This window comes from Sporobolomyces koalae, assembly GCF_050403365.1.
Source record: "Sporobolomyces koalae JCM15063 DNA, S_koalae_JCM15063T_v1_ctg34, whole genome shotgun sequence".
Classification (NCBI taxonomy): domain Eukaryota; kingdom Fungi; phylum Basidiomycota; class Microbotryomycetes; order Sporidiobolales; family Sporidiobolaceae; genus Sporobolomyces; species Sporobolomyces koalae.
In genome coordinates this window covers 93459-107230 of record NW_027481737.1, presented here as the reverse complement: position 1 = coordinate 107230, position 13772 = coordinate 93459, and the positions used below count along the sequence as shown (strand labels likewise).

Here is a 13772-nt window from a genome sequence, read left to right as displayed (position 1 = left end):
CTCTTTCTTTTTTTTTTGGTTTCGACGCCTCGCCTCTCGAATTTTCTCGATTGATTTCCTTTTTTTTGTTGTATCAATTCAACTGCCCCCTTCCTCGTTCGCGCCGTTCTCCTCTCTACTTCGCATGTCTTGCCCTGTTTCCTTGAATTCGGATAATGTCTGCGATACTGTACGTGTACATTCTTGAATCGTGCGTATGAATGCAACTCGGCGACGAGCATTTTTTTCTGGCTGAACAGGAGCACGCGAGAGAACTCCGAAAGGAGCACATCTTTTGCGACATTTCTTCTTTTCTGAACATAGATCTCCTGCTGTATTACCCTTCAATAACTTGGTACGAATATGGCACATCTAGTGTTTGGCGACGGCGACGGCAGTAATCGTGGCCTACAAGTCATCGAGCGTTAGCAAAAGCCTTTGAGCCAGTTTTTCGATTTCGGACAAAGTTGACTTGCTTTGCTCATATCCCATGCTCCTGATCGTATAATACGACATCTCACAAAAAGTCAGTCTTTGAATTGGATCATGTATCTAGGCGTCTTCTGGGGACGTACCTCCAGTCACGTAAATGTCTTTCGACAACCTCTCCTTTGCTTTCTCTGCGCTCTCCTCTCGCAACAAGAACCACGAACCCGTCATCTTGGTACGAGTGTCGTCAGAGAAAGTCGCTCCAGCTTTGACTGCACGAATGAACCGAAAAGAACAGTGTTAATCGAGATGAGCGGTTGTGCGAATTGTAGATTTGTGGGTTCAGAAATGAAATTTACTGATCCATCCATTCTTGTGACCGATCGCTGCTTCTTCGAGGTGCTGAGGTCTGACGGACATGCTGTTGATCGATACGTTCATCGTTGAGAAAGTACGTAGGTCAGTCAACTAATCCGAGTCTATTCCGTCCGTTGCAACCGCAAGCATCCGTAGGGTGTTTTCGTAGCTGTGTGACTTGCCGTTTACTGTCTGCGAAATCAGGCAGGATACACAAGAAAGTGGGCATCTCCTCGGCAGGCTTGGGCAATTGTTCACTCCAGGTCGACATGTTGCGTTGCGAGTGGGGGAAGAACGAAGGGTTGGCAGAAGAACGCGTGGACGCGAGAGCAAGGCGAGTCGGGGTGAGAGTCGGTAAGATGCGACGAAGCATGCAGCTACAGGCAAAAGGATGGTAAGAGAAACGAAGAGACAGGGCGGGCGCAACTGCGTACAATCGGCTCGTCCGCAAAGATTCGGATGACCTCTTCCGACACTCTATACTAAGATTGAGCTCTGTGATGCCTCGTATGAAGCTTTGAACGACTTTTGGCAGAGGCTGTCGCGCCTGAAGGTTGCTCCTCCAGAACCATACCGCGGGATGATGCTGTCAACCCGCGGCTCAGAATTCGCTGGTCCTGACAGGACTGGCGAAATATTGTACTCGATACGGAATGGGTATAGTATTATGGGAGAGTAGACTAGGCTGGTATCACAATCCAGTTAATACAAACTTGACAAGAATCTCGCTCCTCCTCCCTCCCTCGCAGTGTGCACATGGAACGCTGGTCGACGTCTCGATCGCCATTTTGAGCAGAGCCTCGTGCGGGCTGATCACGGCGGTGCGGTCGGTGCGGCAGTAATAGTCCTCCGGATGGTCACCGTTCGGAACACAGTTTCCCCCACTCCTCCCGCCAAGGTCGTCGTGACCGTCTGGGTCGAAGGAAAAGTCGTTACGTAAACGATGTTGGTCCGAGTATCTGTCGCGCACGACCGATGAATCCCGAGCATTAGCAATTCGAACCGGAAATGATAAAGCTCAACCTCCAGTCGGTACGTACTCGGAGGTTGCGTTTCGGAAACAGTGACAATGACCCCTGAACCTGCTCCTTGCGTCTCGGGCTGAAGCATGGTCACCGTAGATCCGCCGATTGTTTCGATAACGATCGACGCTGATCTGGACTTCGTCTGTGTCGCAATCACTGGAACAATCGTTGTGTTGTCACCTGCAGTAACGATCGACTCGTAGGTAGAGTACGACGTGACAGTCGATTGAGAGCCTTGAGATGACGCTGAGGTTCAGCTTACGGGTCCCATAGCACTCGTGACGTATCGAATGACTTGCCTGCTTGGGCTAGCTCGCTCTTATTCAGGTTTGCTTGATTGTTCCTGGTCCCCAAGCCCACTCCGAGACCGATTCCCAACCCCAGCTAGAGAAGGGGTCGTGCATCCTTGGGTCAGTCTCAAGTCGCATTCCGTTGAGATATTGGAAACATCTTGAAGCTTACGGCCAACAGCAGCGCAATTACCAGGACTGCGATCCAGAATGTCTTCAAGTACCATGGCGTTTTCCTTCCGGCACTCGTTCCCGTTCGATAGCTTCCTGCTCCAAGGGTTGGAGGCGCTCGAGATGCTGCCGGATTCCCTGTCGAAAGCGTTCCAGCAGGGGTCGCAGCAGCCTGCAGGTCCTCGTACTGAACGCAGATGGTACAATTGCTTGGGATGAGAGACGAGGAGGCGCGAGCGTACTTCTTCAAGAGGACGAGGGGGACCTACCGGGGCAGCAAAGGGATCCGAAGCGCGCGTGTTGTGCGACATGGATCTAGTACACTACTGAACCACGAACGGGGTAGGTAGAGATACTGGACGTAGGAGGAGGGAAGGAAGGACCTGAGACAGTGCAGGCTCAGGCCTCGCGTTGAAACGAGCGAAAAAGTCCGCGGTCTAGTCGACAGGGTCTGTGCCCCCTATTCGAGGGAACTGTTCGCGAGGCTCGTCCTTTCGTAGCTTGCTCTTGTCGTACCCGTATCTGCTCTGAGCCGCCTACTCTACGCCGGAGAAGCTCAGTCAGTCGGGCCTAGGCAAACCAACGCTGCTCGGGACTGCACCTTCCAACATCGACTTTCGGCGAAATGGACTCGCACTCGAGTAGATACTCTGCGACTCACACACCACGTAGTACAGCACTGAATTGGGAAGCGCCCAGAGGCGACACTTCGAGCGCTTCCGAGACGGACAGCGCGGCAACCGTGAGGATGTCTCTGGGCGTGGGACCTCCCACTCGATCACTCACGTGTATTAATCGTAACCCCATGTGCGTAGTACGATTATGCGCCCGTCAAGCGCTCTCTGGCCGAATGTTCTGCGACTTTTCACCAGCAGGTTGGTTGGTTTCCGATTTATACCTGTCGAAGCTCGTGCTGATCACAAACGTATGAGCCAGGCAGAAGACATACGAACCGCTCTAGACGAGTTGAAAGACGCTTACGACTCGATCCTCGCCCTTTCATCCCGCCTCTATGCTCTCCATCCTAACGATCTCGAGACCCCGACCCTCGCGCTCGACCTGCGTGATAGAGTAGCGAGCACGGCTACCACACTTGAACGCCTGGATAAGGATATTTACGAACTTTGGGAATCAGAGGAACGGGTCAGAACTGCATGCGAGCAGACAGGGTTCTCGATTGACGGTCTGAGAGATCCAGCTCTAGGGATTGAATTGTCCAGGAGGTCGAAAGAAGTCAAGGACTCGGTGCGATTGTTCAAAAGGCGCTGCCAGAACATCAAGCGAGAAGCCAAGTGGGAGCGAGGAGAAAGGCGAACTGCAAGACTGGACCAGGCAGAGCCAAAAGGAGTCGATGATTATCTCGCAAGCGGGATCGATTTGCCTGTCGGTCAAGGGTCCCATGAGTCCGGTGATCGCGTATGTGCGTCAGCTCACGTACTCGATTTTGCGTGAGTAGGACTTATCGAAACACGAAGCGGTCCATGCGTCACGGTGGCTCGTCACGAACCCGTTCACGGTCCTCCTCAAACTCCTCGATGAGCTACAGGTACTCAATGTACCCCAGATGGTGAGTCCCACCAACCAACGCGGACACTAATGGCTCAGGGCTGATCTGCAACCGAATGTACAAAAGTACGCTTGCCGGGAAACTCCGTCGACCTTTGTCAAGCCGGCTCCCCGATCTGAAGGTGGCTCTATGAGCGCGAATCCTACACCAGCTGGATCTTCTCGTCGCGCTTTACCTCTGCCGCGCTGGAAAGCCGAAATACTCAAGGAGCGTCCAGCCCGATCAACTTTGCTTCACAAAGCGTTCGATACCATTTCAACCAGCGTACAAGGGGGATGGGACGATACACGTCGGAAGAACCGAAGAGCGAAAGCAGAACGCTGGTTAGTGGCCAGCAACCTTTTTCGACAAGTGCCAGCATGTGCTGATGAGTACCCACATGACAACGCCAGGATTGTCATTGCCTCTCTTGCGCTTTTGCCGCTTCTGCTGCTCGCCGCACTTGTGGAAAAGGTTATCGAGTCTAGCTCGAACAGCAGAATGGCGTCAAGCTCGGCGCCAAAAGTCGCGCTTTCGACGCTGTTCCCGACCATGGTCCACTACGGCAGCTCTACCTCACCCGCTGAACCGTCCAGTACAACTCACGTCGCCAGTTTGCGTCGTCGGCAGAGTTTCGCGCAGTACTCGCAGCTCGTCTAGTCTCCCGAGAACGTCTTGAGCATTCGATTCCTCTCTGCGAGCCATGTTGTAGCGCGGTACAGTGCACGCTTTTGTCTATCTCGTATGCTTTTGTGGGTCTTGAGCGATGGAGAGCTGGTGGAAGACAAGTCCGGGTCCTTGCCCCCACTCGACGAGGGTGCGTTTGCGAAGGTTCGACCGACACCCCTCAAAAAGTCTCCACGCTTTTTGGCGCACTCCACCTCATCGGCCTCGCTACCCTCCCTTGACCCGCGGTCCCTGTCCCGGCCTCACTTCCTGCCTCTCTGCGCTGCGTTTCTGGGTACAACATGCTGAATCGTAAGTTCAGGCGGCCGCTCTGGTCCTGAGCAGCTCGAGGAAGCGCAACTGCGCTGCTTGCATTCCGGCTGCCGATCCTGATCCGACACTTTCCGACTCGACCCCGACGCACTACCGGGTGAATGGTCGACGCAGGCAGTACGGGGGACGTAGCTGGCCGGTGACTAGGGGGTTGAGCGCAGCTCGGAAGGCGGGTTCGTAACGGGATGAGGTAGCCGGCGCGCGACTTGTACCGGGAGCGAGCGGGAGACGCAACTGGCACATTGGCTTCAGCGGCAGTTCAGCGCGGGTACAGGGCTACTGCAGCTGCTTGAGCCGAGTAGGCATCGCTCAACGCCCCCGCCGAGCAGGTGGTTGCGTCAGGTTCATGCTGAAATGTGCTTTGTCGACATCATTGTCTTGCGCAACAGTTTACCCTCTCGCTTGTGATGCGCCTGCTCCCAATTCGGCTGTTCCGACTCCGACATCGATTCCAGAAGGTACAACGCCAAGCGAACTCGACAAATGGCGCAAAGATTTCCATCGTTACGCGACCCCTGACAGTATGGGAGGCGAGCAGTCAGTTCCTCTTGCCAGAGTTTCCCTCTGAGAGACTGCTTTCAGGCGCTAAAGCGAATTTGGGATGCGCAGCTATGTAAACGAAACGGATTTCGTCACCGCGATTGCCCCGGAGCAAGACTTTGCCCACATCACACGACAGCAATACGGCGCCCTGTTCAAGGTGGCCGACCGCAGGAAAGTTGGCAAGGTGTCGTGGGAGGACTATGTCGCCTTTCAAGGACTGCTCAAACAACCCGCGGCCGAATTCGATGTGAGCTCCAGCTTGGCGCTCGTCCGATAATCACCAAGATCGTGACAACTGAACGTACCTTGCGCGCTGCTGCAGATTGCATTCCGCTACTTCGACACCGACGGCAATGGCGAGGTCTCGTTCGACGAGTTCAAAAAGGTGCTCACCTCGCTTGGTGGACCCGAATCGCTTCCTTTCGATTTTGACTCTCCCTGGGTCTCGCTCTATCTGGGCAAGGGCAAGGCGGGACACTTTTTGGGCTTCAAGTGCGTGCTCGAACGAATAAAACATCGGGACGACCTGCTCACTATGGTACCTTGCTCGCAGCGAATTCACCCAACTCATGAAAGGACTCCAAGGCGAACGATTGCGACAAGCTTTTCACTACTTTGACAAGAATCAGGATGGCTACATCGAGCCGGAGGACTTTCAAAAAATCATCGTCGACCTCTCGCGCCATAAACTCTCGGAGAGTGTGCTGAAACAGCTGCCGGACCTTGCCAAGTTCACTCCCGGAGGTAAAATCAGCTATTCTGAATGCATCGCTTTCCACAACGTGAGACAAAACGCACTGCCATCCCTTGCATCGTCTTGTACTGAAAAACCTCCCCGACATCTGCCTCATCAGGTCATTCGCGACATGGACCTCGTCGAGAAGGTCCTGCGAGAGTCTTGCGCACGCTCGCCTGACGGTAGGATCACGAGACGAGACTTTGTCGATCACGCATCGAGGACGATGCGGTACGGCACGTTCTCGCCGATGGAGGTCGCGATCATCTTTCACTTTGCTGGACAAGGCAGCAAGGAGCGCCTCGGCTTGCGCGATTTCAACGCCCTGCTTGACCCGAAATGGGGTCCGCCACGAACGTCACCGGCAGACAAGGGAAAGGCAAAGAAAGGTGGAGCGCTGCACGAGATTGGAAAGGTACGTGCAGACTGCGCGTGTCTCGATTTGGACACAAGCTGACTGACCCTTTCGATACACGCTCAGTCTGCGTACTATTTCGGACTCGGAGGAGTGGCCGGAGCGCTCGGTGCCACAGCTGTTTACCCAATTGACCTTACCAAAGTAAGCAGTCTGGACATGCCGAACCCTGGACCGCTGACGCTCACGAGAATGCGCGAAATGTTCAGACTCGCATGCAGAACCAGCGCTCAAAAGTCGTCGGAGAGTTGCTGTATAAGAACTCGATCGACTGCGTCAAAAAAGTTTACAAGAACGAGGGTTTCACCGGGTTCTACCGCGGTCTTCCTCCTCAACTCATCGTAGGGCCCTCCATCTCGTTGCTCTTCTGCGCCGAACAATGCTAATTTGGCTTTATATCGCGCGTGCAGGGTGTCGCTCCTGAAAAGGCGATCAAGCTTACCGTGAACGACCTCGTGCGAGAATACGCGACAGATCCGACCACTGGCAGGATCAAGCTGAGTTGGGAGTTGGCTGCTGGTGGTATTGCAGGAGGATGTCAAGTCGTCAGTTCTCTACTACCTACAGCTAGAGAGGCTGTCTCAAGATGCTGACAAGCGTTTCGTGCCGTCAGGTCTTCACAAACCCGCTCGAAATCGTCAAGATTCGGTTACAGATGCAAGGAGAGAATGCCAAGGTCTTGGGCAACCAAGCGCGACAAGGTGCGCTGCATATCGTCAAGCAGCTCGGACTGATCGGTCTCTATCGAGGCGCCACGGCTTGTCTCGCCCGTGATGTTCCGTTCTCAGCCATCTATTTCCCTGCGTACGCTCGACAACTGTCTCGACAGGTGTAGTGATACGCTGACCTCTTGACCGAATGGATAACAGCCATGCCCACTTGAAGAAGGACGTCTTCCACGATGGTCGAGACGGCAAGGTGCTCTCATACGGCGAGGCTCTTGCTGCTGCTGCGATCGCCGGCATGCCCGCCGCATACCTTACAACACCTGCCGACGTCATCAAGACGCGTCTCCAAACGGAAGCACGAAAGGGAGAATCGACGTACAAAGGTGTGACGGACGCTTTCCGGAAAATCTGTGAGTCATTGCTCCCTCAATCTCGCAGAACTTTCGATCTCTATTCAGGTCGGAATCGCTGATGTAACGAATTCCCCGATATCCTACAGTGGCCGAAGAGGGACCGAGAGCCCTGTTCAAGGGAGGACCAGCTCGTGTCCTTCGAAGTTCGCCTCAGTTCGGTGTCGTAAGCTCCGAAGGCTGGACATGGCCAACCTATCTAATGTCTCTGCTGACACTTTGAAATGCGCCTGTATACAGACTCTTGTGGCTTACGAGAATCTCAAGAAACATTTCCCGTTCCCCGACCCTCAAACAAGTCTTGCCGATCTGATTCCACGGGAAGAGGACATCGCCCGAGTGCGAGCCAGGAACGCGTTGAAAGGTGAGCTTCCCACCCTCGCCTCCAATGCGATTCGTTTCCGTAAGCGACTGAAAATGACGCGACTCGCTTCGGGTTGATTCGCACGTGGTCTACAGTCCTACTCGATGCCTCTCCGGATTTCGGCAGCAAGAACCCTTGAACGGAACGTTAGATTCGTGTGCCATTCGCGTGCCGTCAATTTGTGTAGAGATCTCTGTTTTGAACTATCTCAAGGGGGTTCCCCTCCACGCAGTATTCTTTCATCCCCAAGGCTTCTCTTGTATCGCGAGATTCAAGTCGAGGACCAGACCAAAGATCCAGAAGAGAGAGAGAGAGAGCGAGAGCGTATTTACGTTAGAGCACTAGAACGAAATTGCGTGTTTTTACGAAAGAACGGGGGAAGAGAACAAACGGAAGGAGAGGAACGAGAATAAGCGTGCTGAAAGTCAGAGCATGGAGCAGATACAAGAGAGTGAAAAACGAGAATGCGAAAGTGGACGTGAGGATCTCGGGGAAAAACAAGGCGAACAAAAAAGCGTATCGACAACTTTGTAGCAATTGGAAGTGAGGACAGGGCAGGAAGGAAGCGAATTGCGATGAGGTTGAGAAAGTTTCAGGATATGGTACAATCTCCATCTTGTTTCGGTCGGATCGGTTGCGATTGAGTCCTCGAATGACTCTTCTTCTTGTCAAGTCGAGCCGTCATTGCGGCCTGAACGACCACGTTGTTGCTCAACTTGCGTCGAAGTGGACCTACAGAAGGTTCATGGGGCGGGACTGTAGCGGTCGGAGAAGCGAGGTCATCCGCACTGAGGTGGACGACGCTCGAACCGCTCGAGTTGTCGTTCCTGCGCAAATTGACGCTCGTCGACGATCGATTGCGTCCGAGGAAACCGCCATAGGAGCGAGTGAGTGAGGTTGGAGGAGTTCCCTCGGGAGTACGAGATTTCGCAGTTGGGAGGACGATCGCGATGTGTCGTCTCGATTTGACCGCTTTGTCATCATCGACGAGAGGCAGACTCTGAGTAGAGCAGGTCGCTACCAGTCTAGCGCGACGCGTCTTGCCGAACGCCGGTAGATAGTCACTGAACGAGAACGAGGAGGAAGGCGGCGAGCTCGCAGCGGGGTACAAAGGGTACTTGACCTGACCGAGAAGTTGTGCGCGTAGGTCACAAGTCGGAGCGAATTCGACACAGCGCCGATGTGACACGAGACCACATTGCGAACACAGCACGGCGTGACGTTTGGTAGTCTCGCCGCACAGTTTGCACTCGACGGCTGTTTGCGGACACGTACAGCTTTAGCTGTTTACCCGAGGAACAGCTTGACGAAACGCAACGTACCTCGACTGAAGCTACTCTTGACCCAATCATGTGGCTTAGGTGTTTCTTCGGTTGCGGTGATGAACGTCGAACGAACGGGAGACTGGAGACAGCACCGAAACAATAGTCAGGATAACGCTGAGATTGGTCGTCAAAAGAATATTGCTTACGATCATCAAGTCTTCACTAGCGATGTAGCTCGAATCGAGTGATCCTCGCTTGAGATTCGATTGCGATGCAAAAGGCGGAACAGGAGATAATAATGGTGATTCGACTATGACGGGTGGGTCGCGTAGCGCGCTCAGCAGCGGAGACCCCGGTCGTGAGCCGTTGAACGAAGGTCGGAATCGCGACTGGTCGCCCGAGATACGCCTAAGGAAGGGAAGCGAATCTTGAGGTCGAAGGTCCTGCGAAGATCGTCAAGCAGGATAAGTATGCTTCATCTTCAAAGGGTGCAATGGTGAGGAATAACGGACTTGATCTGACATGAAATGCATCAAGAGCCAAGGGTCTTCGAAGAGCTCGAGTGCGGTGGGACGCTCCTGCGGCTCCTTCTTGAAACATCTGGCAAGGAACGAGCGCAATTCTGGAGAGCTTGAAGCCGGCACCGGTGGTCCGCTTTCATCTTCCACGATTCTGAACATGGCGCTCATCGCGACGAGCTGATGACGAACGAGATCGAGCACAGCGTCAGGGGAAAGCGAGTTTGAGAGACAACGACGTTTCACTCACATCTGCATAAGGTGGCTTGCCGTCAATCAATTCGCAGATAGTGCATCCGAGTGACCAGATGTCGGACGCTGGCAAAGCGCCTTTCATCTCGATCACTTCGGGTGCCATCCAGTTCGGCGTTCCCTGCACATCTTTGGCACCGTTTCCGAACCCTTGCGTGTTCTTGATCGCGTGGAGGTTGAGCGAGACACCAAAATCACTGAGCTTGGTGTTGCCTGTCTTGGTCGAGAGGATGTTTGCAGCTGTGCGGATGCCAAGCAAGACTCGTCACAAAGTCTCTTGCGCGGAACGGCTCAGTAAATCGCTCACCTTTGAGGTCGCAATGGACGACTCCCTGTTCGTGAAGGTATGCCAAGCCTTCGAGGATTTTGACGACATAGCTTGCGACGAGTCCTTCGGGAAGCTGTCCGAATTGTCGGAGAGTCGTTTGGAGCGAACCAGATTCAGCTGCTCGGTTTGAGTGCGTCAGAGAGCGTTTCCATGACAGACGTGAGAGGAGACAACAGCTTTACCGTATTCGAGGACAATGTTGAGATAATTCTCGCTGCGGAGTAGGCCTTGGTAGCGAACGATGGCGGGATGGTTAAGCCTCTGCAACAGGGACACTTCGTTCGAGAGCTGCTCGATCTCGGCTTCCGTCTTGCCTTCGAGCTTGATCCGTTTGACTGCAACGACTTGTCCCGTATTGAGGTTGAGAGCGCGGTACACCGTACCGAATTGGCCTTTGCCGATACATTCTCCCAGTTGCTATATCGAAAACCATTGGAGATCAGTGACTGATGGCCAGAGCGAAAACATTGATCGAGGAACTCACGTAGGTCAACGTCGGTTTGCCGTTTTCTCGCAAGACGAGCTTGGTCCGGACTGCCTGTCCACTCAACCTCCGACTTGCCCTCCTTGCCCGTAACCCTTCATCGTGCGCCTCAACATCTGGCGAGTAACTCTCGTGTCTCGTTCGTAGTGAAGGTAGGCCCAAACCGATCGCGGAAGTCGGAGGAGACGTCGGTCGAGCTAGAGTTTGATCGATGTGCAGATCCGAGTTGGCTCTTTTGTGAGGTTGTCGATATTGCGTGGCAGGAGGTTCGACTGATGTTTTCGTTGCTGCGAGAGGAAACGGCACAGGATCGTCGCATACGGATGCGAGCGAGGGTTGGCTTGGCGAATCGCCTCTCACTGGCCTGACGCCAGTACCGATCGTAAAGGTCGATCCGCGCTCGTCCTGGTCGGCAATGACAGACTCATTCACCAAGTCTGAGCTGAAGCTACGTCTGGTACTGCCAGAGTGAGTACGCGTATTTGGGGACGAAACTCGCATACGAGTGCGGGGGATAATCTGAATTGGCGGCGGCTGAGATGACGATGCAGAATTTCCTGCGACTGCAATTGTGCGATCACTGATTCCTCGACGCGCGGAAGGTCGACGCGTTGGGGACAGGGACAGCTTTGCCGTATTCGATCGCTTGACGCTCGGGACTCGGCCATTGAGGGTCGGTAGAGCTCGCGGCGTCGCCTCATCTTCCTCGACCACAGCAAGAACGTCGACGGCTGATTCTGCGAGTCGGCGATCCGAGATGTTGTAGAAATCCGACATGCCCGCTGGAGAGGGATCTTTCCCAGGAGACGACGAAGACTTGACGCTCAAACTGATACTAGTGTCGCTGCTCCTTCGAGAGCTCCAGTCGGCGAAGCGACTTGATGGAGGAGAGAAGCTGCTGAGGGACGAGCTTGATCCGCTCGCCTGGGGGAGCGAGAGCACTGCCGAGGTAGGTGGAGATGAAGGCCGGTTGTTTCGCGCGCGGAGGAGCCGACCGCGGAAGTCGATATCGAGGGCGATCGAGGGTGACGGGTGCAGAGAAACAGTATTCGATCGTGGAAGCGGAGGCGGCGAAAGGGGTGCGGTAAGTGAAGTCACGATATATGAATGAGAGGAAGTGGCCGGGATCGGCGGAGGCGAACGTCGCGGTCGAGGAGGTACTGCAAGTTCAGCGACCGGCTGCGGCGTTGGGACGCGCGGGAAAGGGAAAGCGTCGAAATCGGCGAACTGTGCGCTCGTTGGGGTTGGGTTGGTCAACTTGGCGAGAGCTTCTTGTCGATTCGACTCCCGTACGGCATCATCGAGTTGAGGAGAGTTGTTCGAAGCTCGATCGATCGTGTGGGCAAGGGAGCCGAGAGAAGCGGTCGAAGCGAGCATGGCAGGGTCGAGGGGTCTGAGCGAAAGGGGTGAGAATGAAGGTCCATCCTCATCTCGCCATCTGATCATCGGGCTCGCCGGAGCGATGTCTCCATTCAAGTTGTCGACTGTCGCGCTCCCCCGGCCGCGAATTGAAGTATGGGGCGATGGAGCCCAATTCCCATTCGACTCTGTATCAGCAAACGCTCCTAATTCCGGCGTGGACATGGCAATCAGCGGTGCTCGGTCTCGGTAGTCGGTCATGAACGCGTGCGCATCGTCGTCGTTCGGTCCTGCCAGCAAGACGGGTCGAGAGATGTCGAGCGTGGACATGCGCTTTGTACCCTTGCCAGATCCTGATGTCGAAAGTCGACGCGTGGCTGCAGACATGAGGGATGTCCTGGCAGACTTTGATCGCGAGAGTCCCGGGACAGTCGTCACTGGACAGGCCGAGGTTGCGATGTCTTGGGATGTTGCGCTTCGATCAAGCGAGGCATGGTTGGAGAGCGCCTTGCCTTTCCCTTTCGACTGTGACGCTCTCGACCGACCTGTGAAGGACAGAGCGGAGAGCCGGGCGAAGAGAGGAAAGACTGGGATTGCAGTCGAGACAGGTGTAGGGTCGCTGGTTCGTGACGACGAGGACACGGATGGAACAGCGGTGTGCGGTGTGCACGAGGGACCGGGAAGCAGAGGGAAGTGCACGTTCGCGGTTGCCATAGGAGAATCTCGACGTTGTCCCGTCAGCTTGCGGCTTGCGCAAGGACAGGATTGAAGTCCGAGAGTCCGATCGGGCGGAGATGCCAAGGTCGGAGAAGAAGCAAGCGAATTGGCTTCCGTGCACGACTGCGGGTCCCGAGAGCAACTCTTTGCGAGGCGGAGACGGCTCGAGCTAGCTCGACGAGACTGTTCAAGCGTCGTTTGCGTTGAGCTTGACGGGCAGCGGCGATTTGGCACACGCGCGGACTGAAGCTACCGGTAACGAAAGGTGCAGTGTAAGCCTTCGTGAGCGCCAAGCAGCTGTAGAGACGCAGCGGGAGCAGGGTGGAGGCAGTTGAATCAACGAGTGTACGAGACGAACCTTTCAGGATAGAGCACCCGTGCCGGTCGTCCGGCAGTACGTGTTGAGACTGCGACGTTGCCCGAGTGTGTCTCCGCAGCAGTCGAGACGAGAGGAACAGCTTAGATCGCAACGAGAAGATGTGGCAATGAGCTAAGGTCTGCAAGTGGCGCAACGGGGGGCTGTGAGCAGCACTCACACGATATGCTTGAGATGTACGAGTACGACGGACGCTTGATCGCGACTGCCGACACCCCTTCCGGATGAGGAGGGGAGTGTGCGAGAGAGAGGACCCCCCTGTCGCGCGCGATGGCCGATCCGAGACAGAACTCCGTCGACCTGGTCGCAACAAAACGACGACGAGAGTCGAATTGTATGTCGAAGTCGAAATTACGCTGTGTCTGTCTTGGTGGACGAGAGAAGGATGCGCGTTCAAGTCCGGTCGAGATCGAGACAAATGATGTTTTCAACGCTCGGGGCGCGCGCGCTGCTGCAGGAAACCGGTCGCCGGGTTGTCGATCCCTCGTCTCTCTCTTTCTCTCGTTCTCTTGTGGATTTTAGTGTAGGTCGAGCAGCAAAG

At 54.9% G+C, this 13772-nt stretch overlaps 3 protein-coding genes across 3 annotated transcripts; 1 reads left to right on the top strand and 2 right to left on the bottom strand.

Moving 5' to 3' along the window:
• Positions 1-351: 351 nt before the first annotated feature.
• Positions 352-1036, bottom strand: JCM15063_002611 (uncharacterized protein; the record flags this gene model as incomplete). The annotated part of the gene is made up of 5 exons (XM_076680246.1): positions 352-387; positions 456-475; positions 555-680; positions 768-829; positions 948-1036. The coding sequence occupies 5 exons, from the start codon at positions 1034-1036 to the stop codon at positions 352-354; spliced, it is 333 nt and encodes a 110-aa protein (XP_076532639.1).
• A 2142-nt stretch (positions 1037-3178) lies between these two features.
• Positions 3179-8071, top strand: AGC1 (citrin; the record flags this gene model as incomplete). Its single annotated transcript, XM_076680245.1, has 17 exons — positions 3179-3634; positions 3708-3818; positions 3885-4141; positions 4211-4410; positions 5186-5333; positions 5406-5586; positions 5662-5831; positions 5893-6121; positions 6194-6490; positions 6557-6634; positions 6700-6831; positions 6901-7035; positions 7104-7294; positions 7360-7568; positions 7658-7734; positions 7809-7971; positions 8028-8071. 17 exons carry the CDS (start codon positions 3179-3181, stop codon positions 8069-8071), a joined length of 3078 nt encoding a protein of 1025 aa, XP_076532638.1.
• A 453-nt stretch (positions 8072-8524) lies between these two features.
• JCM15063_002609 (uncharacterized protein) lies at positions 8525-12852 on the bottom strand (the record flags this gene model as incomplete). The annotated part of the gene is made up of 8 exons (XM_076680244.1): positions 8525-9189; positions 9255-9336; positions 9404-9640; positions 9710-9895; positions 9966-10207; positions 10275-10412; positions 10478-10712; positions 10780-12852. 8 exons carry the CDS (start codon positions 12850-12852, stop codon positions 8525-8527), a joined length of 3858 nt encoding a protein of 1285 aa, XP_076532637.1.
• Positions 12853-13772: the final 920 nt, after the last annotated feature.